The 21,527-nt window shown below is 54.9% G+C and overlaps 2 protein-coding genes across 10 annotated transcripts in view; one reads left to right on the top strand and one right to left on the bottom strand.

The window, feature by feature from the left end:
- TBC1D16 (TBC1 domain family member 16) overlaps nucleotides 1-20,042 on the bottom strand; it is a 54,292-nt gene extending 34,250 nt beyond the window's left edge. Inside the window, exons 1-2 of one of the 5 annotated variants that reach the window (XM_075904121.1) lie at nucleotides 11,555-11,642; nucleotides 254-379 (exon numbers count right to left, since the gene is read on the bottom strand). The gene's annotated coding sequence lies outside the window, so the exon portion shown is untranslated. Of the gene's footprint in view, nucleotides 1-253; nucleotides 380-3,916; nucleotides 4,314-11,554; nucleotides 11,690-20,023 lie in introns of those variants that run through there. The other 4 variants (XM_075904123.1, XM_075904120.1, XM_075904124.1 and 1 more) reach the window with 4 other exon arrangements.
- The window catches only part of CCDC40 (coiled-coil domain 40 molecular ruler complex subunit), a 29,536-nt gene continuing 23,076 nt past the window's right edge, over nucleotides 15,068-21,527 (top strand). For all 5 annotated transcript variants that reach the window (XM_075904108.1, XM_075904104.1, XM_075904107.1 and 2 more), the window contains exons 1-2: nucleotides 15,068-15,145; nucleotides 20,380-20,446. In XM_075904108.1, coding sequence (XP_075760223.1) covers nucleotides 15,090-15,145; nucleotides 20,380-20,446 — 123 coding nt within the window. In that variant the 5' untranslated portion in view covers nucleotides 15,068-15,089. The remainder of the gene's footprint in view (nucleotides 15,146-20,379; nucleotides 20,447-21,527) is intronic.

Below are 21,527 nucleotides of genomic sequence, written 5' to 3'. Positions count from 1 at the left end.
AGGGGGGAAGCGTCCACCGCCAACAGGTAACTGAAGCTAGCTGTGAAATGAGCCCCTGGAACCACGCGGCAGCCATGCGCTGGAGGGGAGATGCAGGGCTGTTAAGGAGAAGCCAGAAGGGAGGCTCAGGCGATACAGAATTCAGCAGACTGGCCAGGAAGAGCACTGGATGTGCTGAAACAGAGCAGGGCTGGCGCAGAGACAGGGCAGAAGCTGCAGAGTCTGTTCCACCCGGTCGGGGGAAAGCCGCTACCTCCATGCAGCTCCTTTCTGTTTATTCCCTGCCGGACAGGCCAACCTGACCCAGCACGCACCAGCGATTTCCATGGGGCTGCACCTGGAGATGGCGCAGACCATGGGCCACTGCTGACACTGTGGCCTGAAAACAAGCAGGAAAGGGAGCCAAGAACAGAAAGAAAAACTTACAGGACAGCGAGAACTCTACTCCCTCCCCCCCCAGCTCACAGAGACACTCCGTGCACTACCTCGTACTGTGTCGCGACCCGGTCCTGGGGTGTGGAACGGCAGGTCCTGGGGCTTGTTGCTGCAGGGGGGCCAGGTGACCAACGGGGGTGCTAAGAACATCAGAACGGCCCTACTGGGTCAGACCAAAGGTCCAGCTAGCCCGGGGGGGCCACAATGATACAGCACATGCCGAGGGCCACAATTTAAGTTGGTTGCATAGATGTGCAAATCTATATGCAAATGTATGCAAATAGCTTCTTTCACTCTGACGGGCTCGAGTACAAGATGAAGGCCAGACTGCACAACACGCAGGCCCCACCGAAGTCAGTTCTGCTGATGTTAATAAAATGTGACATTTCCCCCGTTTCCACCCACGTGACAGCACTGTTAATGAGCAATGACAGGCCAGGAATTTAACGACAAACGCATCTCAACAGCAGGCCGTTATATTGACGACTTCTTTGTTTTGGCTCCCACCCACGGGCCGTGTGTTTAGCCCCGCGTAAACCCAAACTGCACCGCAGGCCGCCAACGGCCGCGTGTCGAGTAGCCCTGTTCTAGCCCATCGTCCTGTCTGCCAATAGTGGCCAATGCCTGGTGCCCTAGAGGAAGAGAACAGAGCAGGGAACCATCACATGATCCCTCCCCTGTCAACCATTTCCAGACACACGGAGGCTAGGAACACCATCACTACCTCTCCTGGCTAACAGCCATTGCTGGACCTAACCTCCATGAATCTATCTAGCTCTTTTTTGAACCCTGTTCACGTTCTAGTCTTCACAACATCCTCTGGCGAGGAGTTCCGCAGGTTGACTGTGCGCTGGGCTCCGGGGTGGGGCTGAGGGTGAGAGCTTTGGGGTGGGTCAGGGCTGGGACGGGAGGGGCTTACCTCACGTGGCTGCCAGTCAGCGGTGCAACAGGGCTGTTAAGGCAGCTCTCTGCCTGTCCTGGCACCACAGACTACGCTGTGCCCCAGAAGCAGCTGGCAGCAGGGCCAGCTCCTAGGTGAGGCTGCAGGGGAGGAGAGAGCACACAGGGATCTGTGTACTGCTCCTGCCCTGAGCACTCCCATGGGCTGGGAACGTGCTTCTGGGGGCAGCATGGTGTGCGGTGCCAGGGGAGGCAGGAAGCTGTCTTAGCCCCCCCACCGCACAGCTGACCGGGAGCTGCTCTAGGGAAGCCCCTCCTGCCCCAGCCCTGACACCCCCAAAGCCAGAGCCCCCTTCTGGACCTCAAATCTCCCCTCCGCAGCCCCACCCCGGAGCGCGCACTCCAGTCACATCCTGGTGGGTCGCGGCCTCAAAGATTTTCCTCAACTGGGTCATGAGAAAAAAAAGTTTGAAATCCCCAGGCCAAGAAACACCCCAAGGGCTTGAAACCAGCACGTCCCTCTGAATGGCCCTCGCCCTGCTCCATGGCATCTTCCCTGGTTAATACCTGACAAAGCAGGGAGAGGGGCTGGCCTGTTCACAATGATTTTAACCTCCCCCGCATGTTGGGAGCCTGGGGCAGCAGGAGCTGGGATTACTGCCAAGATACAACTGGGGGCTACCCTGGCGTTCCCGGCGGTGCTAGCTTACGGACAGAAGCGAACAAAAAGGAGCAGCTTCCTCGGCACCGGAAACAGGCAACATTCAAACGAGCATTTCTCCAGCGGGAGGGGGAGCCGCCGGGAAGGAAGTGCTGCTTGCCAGCCGCTGCGAGCGCGTCACAAGAGACAGCGAAGGAGGCTCGGAAGAGCAGCTGACCGTGCCTTTTTACAGGAAAGCTCGTAAGCCCTACGGCGCGTGATGGCTGGCCTCGTCCGCTGAGCACGGGCCGTTCGTGCTCGTCAGTCACCAACGGGACTTGGCCAAGATGGACGGACGCTGCTCTGGGCTGAGCCCACGGGTCTCCTAAGGCGCTCAGCTTGCAAGCTCTCCACACCGACTGCCCGCCGTGCTGTGTCTCAGAGCGCACGGCGGCGTACAGGTGGGGGAGCCTTTTGCAACCACCCAGCAAACAACGGTCCCATCCCCCCGGCTCAGGAAGCAGAGACATGTCTGGAGCAATTTCCCCAAGTGCCGCTGTAAGCGGTTACAAAAGAACATTTCTACACAAGACTTCACAGTGATGGCCACGCTGAGCAACCTGCCTGCTTATCACAGGACCCAAAGCGCCTACGTCTCTGGAGCAGGGTTATGCCAGTGTAGACGTTCAAATGGGCAACCAATGGGCCCGGGCTCCTCAATTAACCTTCACGGTTACACACAAATGCCTCCTGCCCCTGCTGCCTCTATCAGAGGCAGAAAGGGGAGAGCACCAGCTCCCATTTGCCCCACTGCCTCTGATACAGAGGCAGCACTGCAAGGCTGGGGCAGGTGGCTCCACAGGAGACGGTGGGCACGGGGAGCCGGCTGAAAAAGTTGGCTTCCCGTGCACACTTGCTCTTGCGGAGTCGCCTCTCCTCTGCGTGCCAACCCAGATGTACACCCGCACGCCGAGGGGAGACAATGAACCGGTCGCACACCAGTGTGATAGTCCGCACAGCTCGTGTCCCATCTTGGGACGGAGAGGCCGCCTCGGCTGGATGTCCCACACAGAGAAGGGGGCTCTGTCATCTCCTCCCTTCCCCTGACTGGAATATCCTCCGAGAGCCAGCCTGTTTGAGCGAGACTTGAGAACAAGAAAGAGGCAGCTCTGAGTCCGTGGAAGCATGTGAGAAACCAAGGGAGAGAACCCCCGCGGGAAGCAGCGGACACAGAGCGGCTCCCACTCCGCACACGGAGCAGGAGCTCCCGCCCAGCCCCACGGCCGCTCTCCTGGGGCCCACAGGAACCCCAGAAGAGGCCTGGGCCTTCTCCCATTGCAGAGCAGCGGCCGCTGCATTTCATTAGCCCCCCTCAGCATACGGACGAGAGCATCAGCCGAAGCTCAAACCTCGCTGCCTGGGAGGCGAAAAGGTTCGAAACTGGCAAGAGCTGTTTGGAGGCGAAGCTGCAGCTTGGTCCTGGCATGCAGGAGTCGGCCGGGCACGGAAGGCTCCAGACCACCGAGCACTGGCTCCCAAGGCAATCCGGGCTGGAGCACCGGGCATGCAGACAGCGTGTGGCTGGCTCACGGGGCTGGGAAGAGCGAGATTATTTCACTTCCAGGTCACCTGCTCGATTTTAACCCACGCTAACAGCAATCTCCAGCGGCTGCTCCGTGTCCTACATAAATTGGGGGGCGGGGGGAAGTTTCCGTTTCATTCCCGGCAGCAAGGTGTTGCCATCACCAAAGCTCATGAGCTGCACAATAGTTAGCAGCCTCAGCAAAGAGATCTAGGGGCAGGTCTTCACCGGATCGACTCGACGGGCAGCAATCGATCCAGCGAGGGTCACGATAAATCAACTGCCCCGCGCTTTGCGGCACGCCACCAAAACGAGGAGACCAAGCGGCGTCAACAGGAGAGCGGCAGCTGCCGACTTACCGGGGTGAAGGTACCACGGGGAGCGGACCGACGCCCGTGCTATTCGTGTCGCGCAAGCTGCGTAACTGTAGGTCGATGGTCGCGTAGACAAGGCCTACACCCGGAATTCCCCCTGCAGACTGAACTCTCTGCCCACAGCAGTGGAGTAGAACGGTAGGACAGCTCCCCGCTTTGCAAAGTCCTGGGGATGCAAGGAGGAATTCCACCTCCAGGGGTAGCAAGCCGACCTCCCAGCTGTACCTTTGAAAAACCATGGGAGTCCTGTGGTTTTTAAGGCAGCAAAGATTATTCCAGCCTAGCAGCAGCTAACACCCACCCTGCCCTCTCGGGGAGAAGGAAGTTAGCTGATAAGCCCTCACTGCCTGCCAATTCGTATTAAGCAGTTACAGGAAAGATTTGTTTTCTTCCACTCTGCAACTAAAGTCAGATCCCTTCGCTGCAGCAGCTGGGGCCATTCAAGCAGCCACTGGTCCCTTCCTCAGCCAGTGCCAGGGCTCCCCAGCTAGCAGAGAGCCCCAAAGGCAACACCGTGCAGCCAGCTCTCAGTCAGTCGCTAGCCCCTAAGGCCTGCTGCTGTGGTCCTCGTCACTGGGAGCCACGCGCAGCTGCAGCCAGGGGTGTGTCAGACAGCGCTGACAGGCAGTCACCTGGGGTAGAAGGGCCCTTCCCCCTTTGCAAACGCAGAGAACGAGATTCTGTGGAGGCTTGGCAGATCAAACCTTCCACTTGGCAGATTTTCCTGGACCAAACCCTGCTGGCTCCATTTGCACAGGCTGCCAGTTCCCCGATAAGGAAGGGAAGTGCAAGGTTGGGGCCGGGCCCTGGCAGAGGGCTCAGCCTGGATTTTAGGGCTTGTGCCATTTCACACAGCAACAGCGTTTTACAGACCCACGAGGTGACAAAGCTCCTTACCACACAGCTCGCCCTCCGGATAAACTCCGGCCTAACTTGGGAGCAGGGAGGCAGCAGCGCGCGAGCCAAGCAGCTGGGCAGCGGTGGATCTTGTGGGGTGACTGCTGTGTGGCTCGTGTTACTGTAAGTGCTGCGTTCGTTTCCCAATTAACAGAGCGTGGACAGGAGACCGGGCTGTCCTGTGGATCCACGGAGGGTGAGGGGGTGGGGCAGAGCTGTCAAACCGGCACTAGAGTCACACGTGAAACAGACGACCCATCAGTCTACTTAAATTAGCGGTGCGTTTTCCCAATCGAGGGAATCTCTTCCAATGGACTTGAATGTTCATACTGTGTCATCCCACCACTGTACTCCACAGCAGGGATCCCTGGGCTGCTGCCAAGGTAACCCCCTCAAAGGCCCAGCGAGGGAGGTGTTAGTTTGCATGGGACCCAGACAACAGAGGGACCCAGGGACCACAAATGGGAACCTCGCTGCCCCCTTCTTCTGTGTGAGCTGGAGCAAGTCACCATCATCCGCAGACCCTCGGAGCCCTCGTACGTTAGATGGGGGTATCGATAACATTAACCCCCCCCTTTGAAAAAAGCAGGTGGCTCACGACTTGCTTAAGCTACTGAAAAGGAGACTAGCCAAAGCTCTGGAGCGCCGCACTGTACAGAGCCACCTGAGCCAGTCCTGAATGGTCAGGAGAATCGGCTACCCCCGCCCCCAACATCTTTAATTTCTCTCTTACTGGCAGCAGCAGCCGTGTGCCAAGGACACAGTCAGGAGAAGGGCGGGAGCTGGTATGAGCATCGGAGGGAAACCCTGGGCTTGCTGGCACGAAGGACTCCAGCATGGCCAAGATGACACCCCAAGTGACAAAGTGTCTTGGCCCAGAAGGAAGAGCAGGCAAGAGGCTCAGGAGCCTCCCTGCACCCACCGCCTCGCAGGTCAGACAGCCAGCTGCAAGAGAAGGGAGGAGCTATCACCGCAGCCCATCCTACCCTCTCTGCCCCACAACCCAAGCACTAGAGCGTACCTCTCCCCTTCTGCACCAGAGCTCAATCTCTTGTTACCGGCACAGGAACTGAATCCCCATTTGTAACCACGCTCCTCTCCACCCACCCACACAGCCTCCAGGGCGGGCGTCACAGCACGTAGCGAACGCTGCAGCACGAACGTTTGGCAACTTCTTTTTTTAGGTGCCTGCCGGACACATCTTTACAAGTGCCCCAGCACCGGCCTCCCAGACGGAACATCTAAAGAACTCCAGCAGCATGCGCTGACCACTAGACAAAGAAGCCAATTTCAAAACTCTTCCCCTAACCCTAAGCCCATCAGAGGAGAGAACAGAAGCCAAAATAGTAATTGCGCGAAAGTCACATTCTTGTCTTCTCTCAGCCCTGTCATGTGACAAGGACAGGGCCAACAAGATTAGGGATGTGAACTGGTAACCAGTTAACTGGTTACTGAGTGACGCTTACGAGTAACCAGTTAATCAGCAGCCCCGTGAGGCCCGGAGCTGCTCCAGCCAGACCAGGTTGGAATGACCCTCTGCTCATGGAACCCCGCTTGATCCGTTAAACGTAACATTTAACCAGTTAACCCAGGGGCGGGGAAACTTTTTTGGGTTGGGGGCCGCTGACCTACAGACAAATCAGTCGGGGGCCGCACACAAATGAGAAGCTAAAACAAAACCAAAAAAGTAGCGATTTTTCGAAAAAACATCACCTGCGTCCTTTCGAAAGTAAATCGAAAGGCAGCGGCAGTTTTTTCGATGGCGGTAAACCTCACTTTACGAGGAATAACGCCTTTTTTCAAAAGCACTCTTTCGAAAAACAGCGCTATTGAATGCAAACTGCGCTCTCTCGAAAGAGCGCGGCTAGACTCTCTTTCGTAAAAGCGGCTCACTTTTTCGAAAAATCTGCTTGTAGTCTAGACGCGCTCTTTTGAAAGAGGCTTGTAGTCTAGATGTAGCCCCAGTGAGTAGGGAAGGCAATATTTCCCCTGGATTGGGTCTCCGCCTTTACAGCTGCTGAATGAACAGAATCAAAGATCTCTGTCAAACCTGCTGGAGGTCGACATCAGCCTGGGATGAAACCCTCTGATTTCAGAGGAGATTCTCCCCTGGGGCAGTGGTGGGTTTCAGATCCACACTAATGATTAGGAATGAATCTCCCACATACCCCAAACTGGGGCACAGCGAGGGAACCTGGTTATGGACGCTCGCCACAACTGAGCTCCCCCTTCTTTGGGTCCTGGGGCATTTGTGCCAGGTGGGAGCGGACCAAAGGGGCGTTTCTCATTATCAGTCCGAAGCACTGTACCTATAGCGTAGCCCAAGAGCTCAGGGCAAAACCGATTCACCACATGACCCAAACACAAAGAGTTCTACCAAAGTGACCTCACAGGGGTGCCACGTCGGGGCTGACAACGTGCATTCGGTCACTTTTGATAAACGGACAGAGAAACCTACCCGGCACTTCAGTCTGACCAAACAGACTTGTCACTAGGGATGTAAAACCCACCCACTGTAGTTAACTGGTTAAATGATTTGGTTAACCAGTTAACCACCGGCTGCGGGTGGCTGGGGTTGCTCCTTCCCCATCTGCTGCCACTACAGGCAGCAGGGGGCTGTTCTTTCCACACCGACCTCTGCCTTGGGCGTCTGGGGACTGCCTTGGCCTTGCCACAATGCAGGTGAGAGAAGACTGTTCCGTGCCTGCCACCCGCTGGGCTGCCGAGGGGAGAACGCTCCGGTTGACCGGTAAGCATGCCGGCAAGGCGTATGCTTTCCCGGTTAACACTGAACATCCCTCCTTGCCACTTCCTCTCAACTTCCTGCAGGTAAACATCGCGGAGATGAAAGGGCCTGCCTTAGACAAGATGAGCATCCTAAGAAAATGTTTTCCTTGCTGACTCAGGCCTCCAACTTGTCCCCCTTTCACCCACAGTCTGTCACCTTGGCTTGATTCATAATGTTTTTTCCGCTCCTACAAAACACTCAGCGCTTATGCCCAACGCACTCCGCAAACATTACATCCGCACAACCCCCCCTTGGAGGAAGGCATTTTACAAATGGGGAAACTGAGGCAGACAGGGTCACTCAAAAGTAGTATCAGAAGCAGAACTAAATCTGGGGAATTCCTGGTTGCTAGTCCCATGCAGCCTGGAAGAAAGACACGACAGGCTGAACCTCTCTGGTCCGAAAACATCCATGGTACGGCATGATATGAATCAGCCAGATGTCCACGGATCGTGGGTGTGGCCAAGTTCCCCACAGTCCCACAAAGTTTGGATGCAGCCACCAGTCCCATGTGCTGTTCTTTAGCTCTAATTTGCCCCTTGACATCTTCTGAGAGCCCAGTCAGCAATGGAAATGTTAGTAATGCAGCTAGACAAGACTGATGCCGAATCACGTGAGGTCAGTCAGGTCCCAAGGGTGCCAGATAGAGAAGCTGAATAAAGCATTACACTGTAGGAATGAGCTAGGTTTAGTCCTTGAAAATATTGCCTCCCCGAAGGAAATTCTCCCACGTAGCGCATAAATGCTTAGTCCAAAGCCTCACTTGGCTACGCTTCACTGATTCACGCCAGTGACATTTAAAAAAATGTGGGTTTCACACAAGTTATCCTTCCTTTCCCACAATATTTTAACCTACTTATTTGTTCGTGCCAGCAGCTAGATTTTGCCCAGACATTCAAGGCGCCATGACCTCTGCCCTGAGGTGCTCTCAATTTGAGGAAAGATACGTGAATAGACAGAAGACAGGAGAAGGGCAGTTAGCTTATGAAGTGCCAACAGTATGATTAGCAATATATTCTAAGGATGCTAAGTATCGAGTAATTCACTAATCGAATAGTCAATGAATTTTTGCATCGACTATTCGATTAGTTGACAGGGTGGCGCTGCCCCTTTGAAACAACACCATGGCATTTCAAAGGGGCAGCGCCACACGGAGCCTGGGGTCAGCTGTGCGGCGCTGCTCCTTTAAAACGCTGACATGGCATTTCAAAGCAGCAGCGCCACAGAGCCCGGGACTCTCGGCTCCATGTGGCACTGCTGCTTTGAAGTACCCCCCTCTTTTCCCTTCCCTTGCTGGGGTGGGGGGAGGGAAGCGACTAGTCGACTATCTTGTTGACTATCCAATCAGCATTTGCTTATCACAGTGTTTCCCAACCAGGGTTCCTGCAGACCATCCTCAGGGGTTCCGTGAGAAATCGTGGAATAAATACATTTAAAAAAAAATTCTTACAATGTAAGCTGACATATATAACAGCTCTTTACAAATAAATTTTCTTGACAATAATTTAGCAGTAATTGAATTGTGCTCCCCGCTGTCAACTTTTTCTGGCCAAGCAAACGTTTTCATGGGTAGGGGTTCCTCGGGATATGAAAAATTGTTTTAGGGGTTCCTCCATGGAAAAAAGGTTAAAATTAAAAAAAAAATTTTTTAATTAAAGTTAATGGAGATTGCCTGTCTCCTAGAACTGGAAGGGACCTTGGTCATCAAGTTCCCTGCCTTCACAGCAGGACCAAGTACCATGCTCCCTGACAAATTTTTTTTGCCCCAAATGGCCTCTGCAAGAATTGAACTCTCAACCCTGGGTTTAGCAGGCCAATGCGCAAACCACTAAGCTATCCCTCTTCCCATAATCACTAGTTTATCAGATAGTTGACTAGTCTTTAACATTCCTCATATATTCCCCACATGCTGACATTTGCAGTGATTACACGTTTACTTGATTAAACATATTCTAACCACCCTAATCTGTATCCATCTGATTTTATCTTAGATTTGAAACTCTTGAGCACAGGAACCATTTTTGTTGTGTGTTTGTACAGCGCCTAACACAACCGAGTCCTGATCCACAAGCAGGGCTCCTAGACAATGCCACCTGTAAGCTGTGCAGAGATTCCAGTGCTCACAGGTAGGTTCCCTCCTCCCCCACTGGTGCAGCACTTTCGCACATGCCTTGGTGCCGATAAAAATTTATTCCACACACGGATGGAAAAAAATTAGGGGCAACATTGCTCCTAGGTATTATAATAATACAAGAATAATACAGCCAAGTCACAAGTATGGACTATGTAGAAGAAAACGACATTGTTCAAGTTAACTTAAAAGTGGGCAGCGCTTCTCCAAATTGCCATGGTCCAAGTGCTAGTCCCAGTTCAGTTTCTGCTAAGAATGACGGGGTAGCACGTTCACACATTCTGAGGGCAGCACAAGGGACAGGAAAGCATCTTGTGTCGTTATCCTGAGACCCTCTGACTGACTCCGGAGTAGGGTTGATAAATTCACAGTGCATCAGCTGGCCAGAGGGAAGTGAAGCAAATGCGAAGCGTAGGGGACAGTGTGGGAAGGAGAAAGAACAGGATAAAAATGGATGCACATTCAAGATCCCAGGTGGAACACCGAGCTCACGTCTTGTCCCCGCCCACTGCCTTCTTCTACTAAGAACAAATGGGGATAAAAGAACCAAAAAAAAAAAAAAAGGAATTAATATGCATTTTAACAGCTGGCTTCTGAGCCCAGGGACCTAGCTGTATATTAAAAGGATCTCAAAATGCTGACACCATATGTTACAAGATTCATGTTTTATAGACTCTAGAATGAACATTCATTATTCATCGCATACAAATTACAAACAAAACAAAAAAACAACCCCAAACCTCTGTCCGCACCAATGGCATTGCTACGTAAAAGTGATCAGAAAAAAAACCCTGCTAATTTATTAGCCATAATGCAACATTTACAGATGGCATCACACCTTTCACAGCAGTCATGTCATTGTAGTGTAGACTCAATAACAACAATAAGTTTGAAAAAAAGAATGTGAGAGAAAAATTCATACATACAGAAATAAAGTTAATTAACAGATTTGTATCCTCAGAAAAACTAGCTTTCCAGGCACTGGCACATGCTACATATTGCAGAGTAATTTGGGAGCACAGAATCTCTCATTTAGCCATTCAGAGTGTGGACAGAGTCCCAAATTCATTCCAACCAAAAGTCTGTTTTCAAATAGAATTGTTTTAACTATTAACTCATTACATGAACTTGTCAAAGCCAGAATTTTACCAATTGTTTGGTGCCTGGTAGACACCTGAGATTGTTTCTAGGCATCTTCATTGCTTACGCTGAAGAAAAAAGAACCACCCATATATAAGAGAAAGAAGCAGACAAGGAAACGATCACGTATAAAATGAACACTTGGTAATGGGACAGAAGGACTGGCAAGTATTCAGAAAGCTTCGGGACAGGTCTCAGGAAGTGGAGGACAGGAAGATAGACGCAGCAGGATTAAGAGAACCACAAAAAGAATCTAGGGGGGATTTAAGAAGCAAACACATGACAAACCCAAGACACATGCATTAGCCCCGGAGCTATCCTTGTGCTCCTTAAGGGCCAAAGGAAGACAGAAGCGAGAGCATGTGGACCAGGCTTATGGAGGAAACACGTTCACAAAGGGCCTGCAAGTAAGATCCTCAGTGTGGAAAATACTATTTTGTTGTGCAACCACTAGTGTCCCCCCCAGATGCAACCCCCCCCCCGCTCCAGGATACAGCTCCCCCATCTCCCCTCCAGGATACACCCCCCGCTCCAGGATACATCCTCCCACCTCCAAGATACCAGTCCGGATGCAGGATGCAGGATGCAACCCCCCCTTGCAGGATGCAGCCCCCCACCCCCGTGCAATTCCCCCCAGGTATACCCTCCCCCGGGGGGGCAGCCTCACCCCCGCGCTGGGTTGCTGGGCTCCCAGCCCGGCCCTAGGCACCGGGACCAGCCGCTCCCTCCTGCCGCCGCGATCAGCAACGTGAGGCCGGGCTGGGGGAGGGGGCATGGCGAAGCCCCGCCCCCTGCCCTAGCCCCGCCCCTCCGGAGCCGGCCCGACTCGATGGGGCGTGCTGCGCGTGCGCGTCGCGCTCCCTGCCCCGCCGGGATCCACGGGGGGGCCTCGTTCCCGCCCCCCCCAGCGCCCCTCGTTCCTGTCCTGGTGCGCCCAGGCATCATAGGGGTGCAGCAGCCCCCAGTGCCCTTTGTTCCAGACCTCGTGTGCCCAGGGACCCCAGCGCCCCGCATCCCCCAGCCCCCATGCACCCCCCCAGCGCCCCACATCTCTCAGCCCCCATGCACCCTCCAGCACCCCGCATCCCCCAGCCCCCATGCACCCTCCCAGCACCCCCCAGCCCCCATGCACCCTCCCAGCGCCCCGCATCCCCCAGCCCCCATGCACCCTCCAGCACCCCCCAGCCCCCATGCACCCCCCAGCCCCCATGCACCCCCCCAGCGCCCCGCATCTCTCAGCCCCCATGCACCCCCCAGCCCCCATGCACCTCCAGGCCCCAGTGCACCCCCCAGCCCCCATGCACCCTCCAGCACCCCGCATCCCCCAGCCCCCATGCACCCTCCAGCACCCCGCATCCCCCAGCCCCCATGCACCCCCCCAGCGCCCCGCATCTCTCAGCCCCCATGCACACTCCAGCACCCCGCACCCCCCAGCCCCCATGCACCCCCCAGCCCCCATGCACCTCCAGGCCCCAGTGCACCCCCCAGCGCCCCGCATCCCCCAGCCCCCATGTACCGCCCAGCACCCCGCATTCCCCAGCCTCCATGCACACTCCAGAGCCCTGCATCCCCCAGCCCCCCTGCACCCCCCAGCACCCCGCATCCCCCAGCCCCCATGCACCCTCCAGAACCCCGCATCTCCCAGCCCCCAGCGCTCCGCATCCCCCAGCCTCCATGCACCCCCCAGTGACCCGCATCCCCAGCCCCCATGCACCCTCCAGCACCCTGCATCTCCCAGCCCCCCCGCATCCCCCAGCCCTCATGCACCCCCAAACCCCGGTGCACCCCCCAGCACCCCAAGCCCCAGTGCACCCCCAAGCCCCACATTCCCCAGCCCCGATGAACCCTCCAGAACCTCGCATTCCCCAGCCACCATGCACCTCCCAGAATCCCGCTGCCCCCATGCACCCCGCATTCCAGCCAGGAATGTGACCAGTTATCCAGTAAGCATCACCCTGACCGGTTATGGTTAACTGGCAGGGGCTGGAGTGGCACATACACCCGCGTCTCTGGTTAACTGGTTAACATGTTTAATAGGTTAACTGATTCAACGGGATTTTATATCCCTCGTTCCAGTCCTCCTGCACCCTCTCAACATCCTTTGTTCTAGCTCTTGTGTGCCCAGGCACCCCCAGCAATCCTCCTTCCAGACTTTGGGTGCCCTGCCTGCCCCAGGGACCAGGCCCCACGCCAGCCACCCAAGGAAAGGGGCACCCCAGGCACAAGAAGCCTCATCACTGGGCAGATCCCCAGCTCCCAGCATGAGGTCCCCACCTGGCTTTCTGCATGCTCCCGACCAGCGAGTCCCCTTTAACACTGCTGGCAGAGAGGAACCATATATGGGGGACAAGGTTTTATCGTCAACTGGAACCGTTCTTGCTGTGTGTGCTGAGAGCCATTGAACCACACTGTAACCCTCCAAATAATGGAAAGCCCTTCAAGTCAGGGGGTGCAGGAGCAGCCCCAAACTCCTAGTTCAGGGTGGGGAACCTTTTTTGGGCCACTGACCCACAGAAAAATCAGTCAGGGGCTGCACTCAAGTGAGAACCAAAAAACCCCAAATCCCCAACCCTCACTGGCGTGGCCCCTGACTGAGAAGAAAGACCTTCCCCCCATTCCTCTTACACACCAGAGCTGGGGGGGCGGGCAACCAGGCTAGTAGGTTTTGTGTGTGCCAGCCCCACAGTGGGATGGCGGGGGATGGAGCAGCAGCGCAGGCACCCCAATCCTGGGGGGGCAGCCCTGAGCTTTGGGGGCTGCATCCGGCCCCTGGGCCTGAGGTTCCCCAGCCTCGACTTAGTTCCAGCACCTAGGAATGCAGGGACAACTTTTCGCACAGGCCACTCAGTCCCAGGGATGTCCATCCACATAGTTTGGGTGGGGGGGAATTCTGGTCCCTTCCTTTCTTGGCATAGACCCTGCTACAGCCCTCATTCTTCCCTCCTGCAAGGTCCCTGGGTCCCCTTTGATCCAGGAGTCTCTCCTCTCTCTTATCTACAAAGAGCAGGAGCTGGTGCCATCAAGAGTCAAGTTTACAGCAGACTTCCCTGAGCTCCATTGTACAGGAGCAGAGCCTGTCCTGCCCCAGGTCACACTGGCCTGGCTGTGCCTTCCTGTGTACACACGAGTGGCTGGGTGAGATTTCAGTGGTGTGGCCGTAAGCAGCTGGAGCAGGATGGCTGTCAGCAGCCGGAGGTATCACCTCTTAAAGCAGCCGGGATGTGGCCTGAGCAATTAATAAGCAGATCATGTTCTATGCTGTAACTTTGGGCCAGTGCAAAAACCTGCAGGTCATTTGTCACCCCCCCCCCGACTTTTCCCTAATGGGCACTGCTGCTCAGTCATGCTCTGCAGTGGTCATGTCAGTGAGAGCATTCAGTGGAGGGGGGTGGAAAGGGGGGAAGAAGTTTCCCAGGGAAGAGTGAGCAGAAGGAGGAAGCAAAATTAAGCTGAATAAATTGCCCAGGGAGGTTGTGGAATCCCCATCTGTGAAGATATTGAAGAGCAGGTTAGATAAATGTCTCTCAGGGATGGTCTAGACAATACTGGGTCCTGCCATGAGGGCGGGGGGCTGGACTTGATGACCTCTCGAGGTCCCTTCCAGTCCCAGTGTTCTATGATTCTATAAGCGTAGGTCTACACTGCATGACTATTTCGGGACACTGGAGGTAACTCAAAATAGCTACCCTGTGTCTACACAAGCCACCCCTTATTTCAAAATATTTTTCGAAATAACGGGCACGCTATTTTGCCATCCTGGTAAACCTCATTGCACGAGGGATATGGAATGGCTCGGAGTAGCGCGTTATTTCGAAATTTGGCGTTGTGCAGATAAACCAACTTTCAAAATAGCCTATTTCAAAATAGATTTGAAATAAGATAGCGATTTGCATAGTGCAATTTGCATTTCTTATTGCGAGTTTAGGGTGGTGTGGAGACGCATCCTAAGTCACAATTTGATGTGGCTGGGATCCACCCCCCACAATCGCTCCCCATCCCCATCCCCCACCATCACCCCCATCCGCGGGATCCAGCCCCCACCATCGCTGTCTCTGGTCCCGGTGCCATGGCGGGGGGAGGGGTGGGCTGAGGACACCCTTCCCTTGCTCTGCTCTGCTGCGCTGGCCTCCCCCGCCAGGGGAAGGGATGGTTCAGTCCGGTGTCCCCCTCTCCTTCCCCCCGTGGTACTTGCCGGATCCCGGATGTTGACGGCGTTGCCTGGTAACGGGAAGATGGAGCCGGTGGAGCCGGACAGCGGGTGAGCGAGGGCGCGCGCCCCAACCGGCCCCCAGGGGGAGGACACGTGATAGCCCCGCCCCTCCCCATTTCCCCTCCCCCCCCCTTCCTGCCAGCCCCCCATCCTCCCCCTCCCCGCTCCCACCCCTCCCCCTCCCCTCCTGCCAGCCCCCCCATCCTCCCCCTCCCCCTCCCTTCCTGCCAGCCCCCCATCCTCCCCCTCCCCGCTCCCACCCCTCCCCCTCCCCTCCTGCCAGCCCCCCATCCTCCCCCCTCCCCGCTCCCACCCCTCCCCCTCCCTTCCTGCCAGCCCCCCATCCTCCCCCTCCCCGCTCCCACCCCTCCCCCTCCCTTCCTGCCAGCCCCCATCCTCCCCCTCCCAGCTCCCACCCCTCCCCCTCCCCTCCTGCCAGCCCCCCATCCTCCCCCTCCCCGCTCCCACCCCTCCCCCTCCCCTCCTGCCAGCCCCCCATCCTCCCCCTCCCCGCTCCCACCCCTCCCCCTCCCCTCCTGCCAGCCCCCCATCCTCCCCCCTCCCCGCTCCCACCCCTCCCCCTCCCTTCCTGCCAGCCCCCCATCCTCCCCCTCCCCGCTCCCACCCCTCCCCCTCCCCTCCTGCCAGCCCCCCCATCCTCCCCCCTCCCCCTCCCTTCCTGCCAGCCCCCATCCTCCCCCTCCCAGCTCCCACCCCTCCCCCTCCCCTCCTGCCAGCCCCCCATCCTCCCCCTCCCCGCTCCCACCCCTCCCCCTCCCCTCCTGCCAGCCCCCCCATCCTCCCCCCTCCCCCTCCCTTCCTGCCAGCCCCCATCCTCCCCCTCCCAGCTCCCACCCCTCCCCCTCCCCTCCTGCCAGCCCCCCATCCTCCCCCCTCCCCGCTCCCACCCCTCCCCCTCCCCTCCTGCCAGCCCCCCCATCCTCCCCCCTCCCCCTCCCTTCCTGCCAGCCCCCATCCTCCCCCTCCCAGCTCCCACCCCTTCCCCTCCCCTCCTGCCAGCCCCCCATCCTCCCCCCTCCCCGCTCCCACCCCTCCCCCTCCCCTCCTGCCAGCCCCCCCATCCTCCCTCCTCCCCCTCCCTTCCTGCCAGCCCCCATCCTCCCCCTCCCAGCTCCCACCCCTCCCCCTCCCCTCCTGCCAGCCCCCCATCCTCCCCCCTCCCCGCTCCCACCCCTCCCCCTCCCCTCCTGCCAGCCCCCCCATCCTCCCCCCTCCCCCTCCCTTCCTGCCAGCCCCCATCCTCCCCCTCCCAGCTCCCACCCCTCCCCCTCCCCTCCCCTCCTGCCAGCCCCCCATCCTCCCCCCTCCCCGCTCCCACCCCTCCCCCTCCCCTCCTGCCAGCCCCCCCATCCTCCCCCCTCCCCCTCCCTTCCTGCCAGCCCCCATCCTCCCCCTCCCAGCTCCCAACCCTCCCCCTCCCCTCCTGCCAGCCCCCCATCTTCCCCCCTCCCCCTCCCTTCCTGCCAGCCCCCCATCCTCCCCCCTCCCAGATCCTACCCCACCCCCTCCCTTCCTGCCAGCCCCCCATCCTCACCCGTCCTTCCTCCCAGTCCCCTTCCTTCCTTAGCCCCTCATCATCCTCTCCCCGACCTTCCTTCTAAACCCCTTCCTCTCAGCCCCTCCTCACCCCCACCCCCAACCTTCCTCCTTCCAGCCCCTCATCCCAGATCTGCTGCCTCCTCAGCCCCATTATCCCCTCCCCTCCTTCCCACATCCTTGCCCACAGCCCATTTCCCATAACCCCCAGGTCCTCCACCTGTCTCATTCTCACCCTCCGAGCCCCCACCTCCCTCCCCATTGCACAAACCCCAGAGCCCTTCATCCTCCTCCCTTCACCTCATGCTCTTATCATCCTCACCCCAGACTCCTCCAGCTCCCATTCCTCCAACCTCTCTGCCCCACTCTCCCCCATCATCCTCACCCCCCAGAGCCTTTCATCTTCCTCCCCCTCTCTAGCCCCCCCATGTCAGATCTCCCCATCTCTGTCTCCAGTGCCCTAGGCCTTCCCTTAAAAGCCATTTCCCCCCAGCTCCAGTTCAGTGGGACGGGGCAGGGGTGCAGCAGTTGCGCTTCCTCTTTGAAATGTACAAGAGCACCAGCAGGGATTCTTGTGCATTTCAAAGACTGAAATACAACGTGGAGCCCAGGGCCCGTGGGGAGTTCCTTGCTGACCCAGGGCTCCACACAGTGCTTCTGCTTTGAAATGTACAAGAGCCCCATCTGGGACTCTTGTACATTTCAAAGTTGGAATGCCATGTGGAGCCGGGGGGCAAGGGGAGACTCCCATTCTGTATGTGTGAAATGGATTGTCCCTTCCTAAGTGGAGCACTTTGCATTTGTCCTTATTAAACTTCATCCTATTTACCTCAACCCATTTCTCCAGTTTGTCCAGATCATTTTGAATGATGACCCTGTCCTCCAAAGCACTTGCAACCCCTCCCAGCTTGGTGGTATCTTCAAACTCTCTATGCCAATATCTAAATCATTGATGAAGATATTGAACAGAACCAGTCTCAGAACAGACCACTGTAGAACCCCACTTGTTCTGCCCTTCCAGCAGGATTATGAACCATTAATAACTACTCTCTGAGTACAGTTATCCAGCCAGTTATGCACCCACCTTATAGTAGCCCCATCTAAGTTGTTTTTGCCTATTTTATTGGTAAGAAGATCATGCGACACCGTATCAAATGCCTTACTAAAGTCTAGGTGTCCCACGTCCACTGCTTCTCCCTTATTCACAAGACTTGTTATCCTATCAAAGAAAGAGATGCAGGCTGACATTTTAGTTTGAACAGAAGTAGTCACATCTGGCATAGAGAGGTAACCCTATGACTAGATGGTAGTGAACTTTGAAGTAGGAATAAGAGCCTCCGGAAAAGGGTGCTTTTTCCGGAGGATCGGGGCCAGTATAGACGCTCTTTTCCGGCTTTTTTAAAAGCCGGAAAAAAGCGGCGGACATTTTTATTTAAATGCCGCGGGGGATATTTAAATCCCCCGCGCATTTCCCTACTACGATAGGTGAAATTAACATGCCCCTTCCGGAAAAGGGGCCAGTGTAGACGTAGCCATGGTGTAAGCAGTGATTTATTTTTAAGATGGGAGACACTAAAGCATGCTTGTATAGTGGGGGTAAAAGCTAGAGAAGAGTGAGTGTAGTAGTGGGTCATGGGAGATCAGGAAATGAGATGGGATGGGATGGAATGGGAGTCACTGGGGTCAAGTGGAGGGATTAGAGGAGAAGAACCTTCTGCTTCTGTGACTGGAAAGGAGGAAAGGCAAGGCAAGTTGAGGGGAGAGAGACGGTCACATTGTATTTTGTCAAGAAATGAAAGCAGGAGAAAGGGAGCGTTTGAGCAGTGAGTCAAAGGTGGGATTTCAGGCATGGCATTCAGTTCAGTTGGAGAAGTGGAATTGTTTAGCTAGGAAGATGGGAGAAATGAAGGAGGAGAGAACACATTTGTGGGGAATGAAGCCAGCTCGTTGAAAGGATTTCCACTGCAGATATTCTGCAGCAGAAGAGCAAGAGGTGAGGGACCAGATGTGGGAGATGAGTGTTGGCAGGGTGGATTCTGTGATTAGAGACTCGAGTAAAAGAGCCAAAGGTGGAGAAAAGTGAAACACGGAGAGACTCAACAGCCATATCAATAGAAGAAAGGGACAAGAGGGCAGGAGGAGAGAGCTGAGAACAGACTGGAAGTCAACAGTGCTGATGGGTTGGTAGTCAAGGAAAAGCCAAATGGCAAGGCATCAGGGATGGGAAGGACGAGTGATGCTGAAAGAGACCAAGGGTGGTCAGAAAAAGGGAACTCAGTGGTCAGAAAGAGAATGGTGCTCGGTGAAGACCAAATCCAGTGAACATCTCTTTCGAGGAGTGGGAGATTGAACCAGGACGGCAGGTTGAATGAAGAGGCCAGGGTGTGGAAGCATGCAACATGAAGTCCCTTAGGATGGGAGATTATGAGGTGAGGACAAGAGAAAGCCATCAATCAAAATCAGAGAGGAAGGCTGATGGGGAGGAGTTGGGTGGACAGAAGGGGCTATGTCTATACTGCCTCTTTTTTGCAGAAGAGACAGTGCAAATGAAGCGCTCATTAGCAACTTCTCACGCTTCATTTGCATAATCTCCACCCGAGGCTTTCTGCACAAGAGGTTTTTGCACAAAAACTAGTAGTGTAGACGGATCCGTTTTGCGCAAAAAAACCTTTTGCGAAGATCCTTATGCCTCAAAAAAGGAGATATACAGATCTTGCGAAAAAGTGGGGTGATAGCACTAAGGAACTGGAGAGAAGAATAAGATGCTGTGCTGTTTGAAAGAGAGAGAGTGAGGAGGGGGAGCAGGGGGAGGTTGAAAGTAACAGGAATGGAAGAAGAGAAGCCCAACCATAGTCTGACCTAGGACACTAGGTATGAGAAAAGGAGAAAGCTCTGTGAGAGAAGGTGTCTGCAGAAGCAAGAGTCAAACAAAGGGATCCAGGTCTCTCTATGAGCTGGGAGCTGGGAGCTGGGAGGAGTGGGAGAGGAAGAGATAGTGGATGGCTGTGATCTTCTCAGAAGTGGAACAGGCATTCCAGGGACAGCAAGAGGAGGGGAGAAGGAAAGGGGAAAGGGCATGAGGTTAGGAATGATGGAACAAGAGGGGTCAAGGTGGTGGCAGGGACAGGTGCGGGAGGTAGAATGGGGATGGGGGAGGACAAGGGTTAGCACAAATGTCATCAGAGGAGATGAGGAGGAGGTGGGATCTGGACTGTGCTGGTGGAAGGAGGGAGAAATTGGAATGGAATCAGGGAGAGAAAAAGGCAGAGCTGGTAGGAACTGGGGAGGGGTGAGAGTAATAAGAATGGGGGGGAGGGAAGGGAAGAGCCAGTGAGGGGAAGGGACAAAGGAGGAGAATCCTTCCATTACCTCTCCAGACCGTTCCCAGCCCCTAAATATCAGCTCACTTCCTGATTATGTCTTCTCCAGCTGCACCAGCATTCCATTTGTTTTCAGTCTGTGTCTGTTTCTGGTTCTCAGGCGCTTGCACAAGGCTGCAGTTTCTGTGTCGCAAACAAGGCAAATCCAAGTAATAAACTCACACAGAAACAGATTGTGCAAGTGTCCCTGCTGGCGTTAGGCTCTGCGTGCTTACAGATCCAACATTTGGTTCTGATTAATGCTCCAGGAGTCAGTGCTAGCATTTAACCCACAGCCAGGTTTTTCATTTTTGTATGTTGTTATTTTGTTAAAAATTGTTCAATAATTTGTTCAACTTAATTAAGCCCCGAATCAGGTGTTGAACAGATTTCAGAAGAGGAGGAGGAGGAGCTGCATCCAGAAGATAATGGGGTAAAGTTGCAAATATAAACGACTTTCTACACCCTGGGAATTAGAATCCCAGGGTACTATGTGGGTGGATTCACTAGTAAGGCAAGTGGTACTGAAAAATGAAAACCTCTTTTTTGGGATTTTCCAAGAAATGTTGTGATAAAACATTCAAAAAATAACGAAAATCAAAGCATGAAAAGAAACATTTCTCCAAGAAATGTTAGAGATCAGAGTGCCTTTGTCCAGAAAAGGGTTAGCTAAAATATTCAGATTAGATTTGGGAAAAGTTTCTAACAATGAGTATAGTTCAGTACTGGAATACGCTACTGAGGGAGAATCCCCAATGGAGGATTTTAAGACTCGTTAAATAAACACCTGTCAGGGATAGTCTAGATTTACTTGATTGTGCCTCAGGGCAAGGGTTAGACTAGATGACCTTTCAAGGTCTCTTCCAGTCCTACAATTCTGTGATTCTTTGGGAATTTTTTTTGGTTCCCCTCACTTTATTAATAAGGATGTACAAAAGATGTGCAGAGAAACACGTTTGCTTTGGAGCCAGAAAAGCATTACAAATAGTTAATACTTTAAAAATATCCTCTAAATTTTAAAAGACTTGCAAAGGAATTTATGAGAAATTGTGATGACCTATTAGTATAATACAAAGGTGGGCAATAATTTTTGCCAGGGGGGGCACTTTATGATTTTTGGTATATTGTCACAGGCAGCTCTACCCCCCAGGAGGGGCGGAGCCTGGGGCAGAAGGGACGGGGCTGGGAATTAGCCTCCCTCCCAGAGTGGTCTGGGGCCAGAGGCTTTGAATTAAAAATACAGCAAAGGCTTCATAGCTCTGCCACTATCACATTGCCTGGCAGCTGCCCAAGGTTATTGTGGCTATTTAAAGGGCTCACAGCTCCGGCCCCTGCCAGGGTAGCACCGTGACTAGGAGCTGTGAGCCATTTAAATAGGAAATTCAGTGGCATGGGCAGCAGGTTATTAGTAGACAATGGCCAGATGTGGTCCACAGGCTGGATAAAAGTGTTAGGCACCCCAGGCCGCATTTTGCCCAGCTCCGGAATAATATGTTTAATATTCAGAATGGTCT

Source organism: Pelodiscus sinensis, chromosome 20 (assembly GCF_049634645.1).
Source record: "Pelodiscus sinensis isolate JC-2024 chromosome 20, ASM4963464v1, whole genome shotgun sequence".
Taxonomy (NCBI): domain Eukaryota; kingdom Metazoa; phylum Chordata; order Testudines; family Trionychidae; genus Pelodiscus; species Pelodiscus sinensis.
Note: the sequence above shows the minus strand (reverse complement) of the source record. Positions and strands in the feature narration are given on the sequence as shown.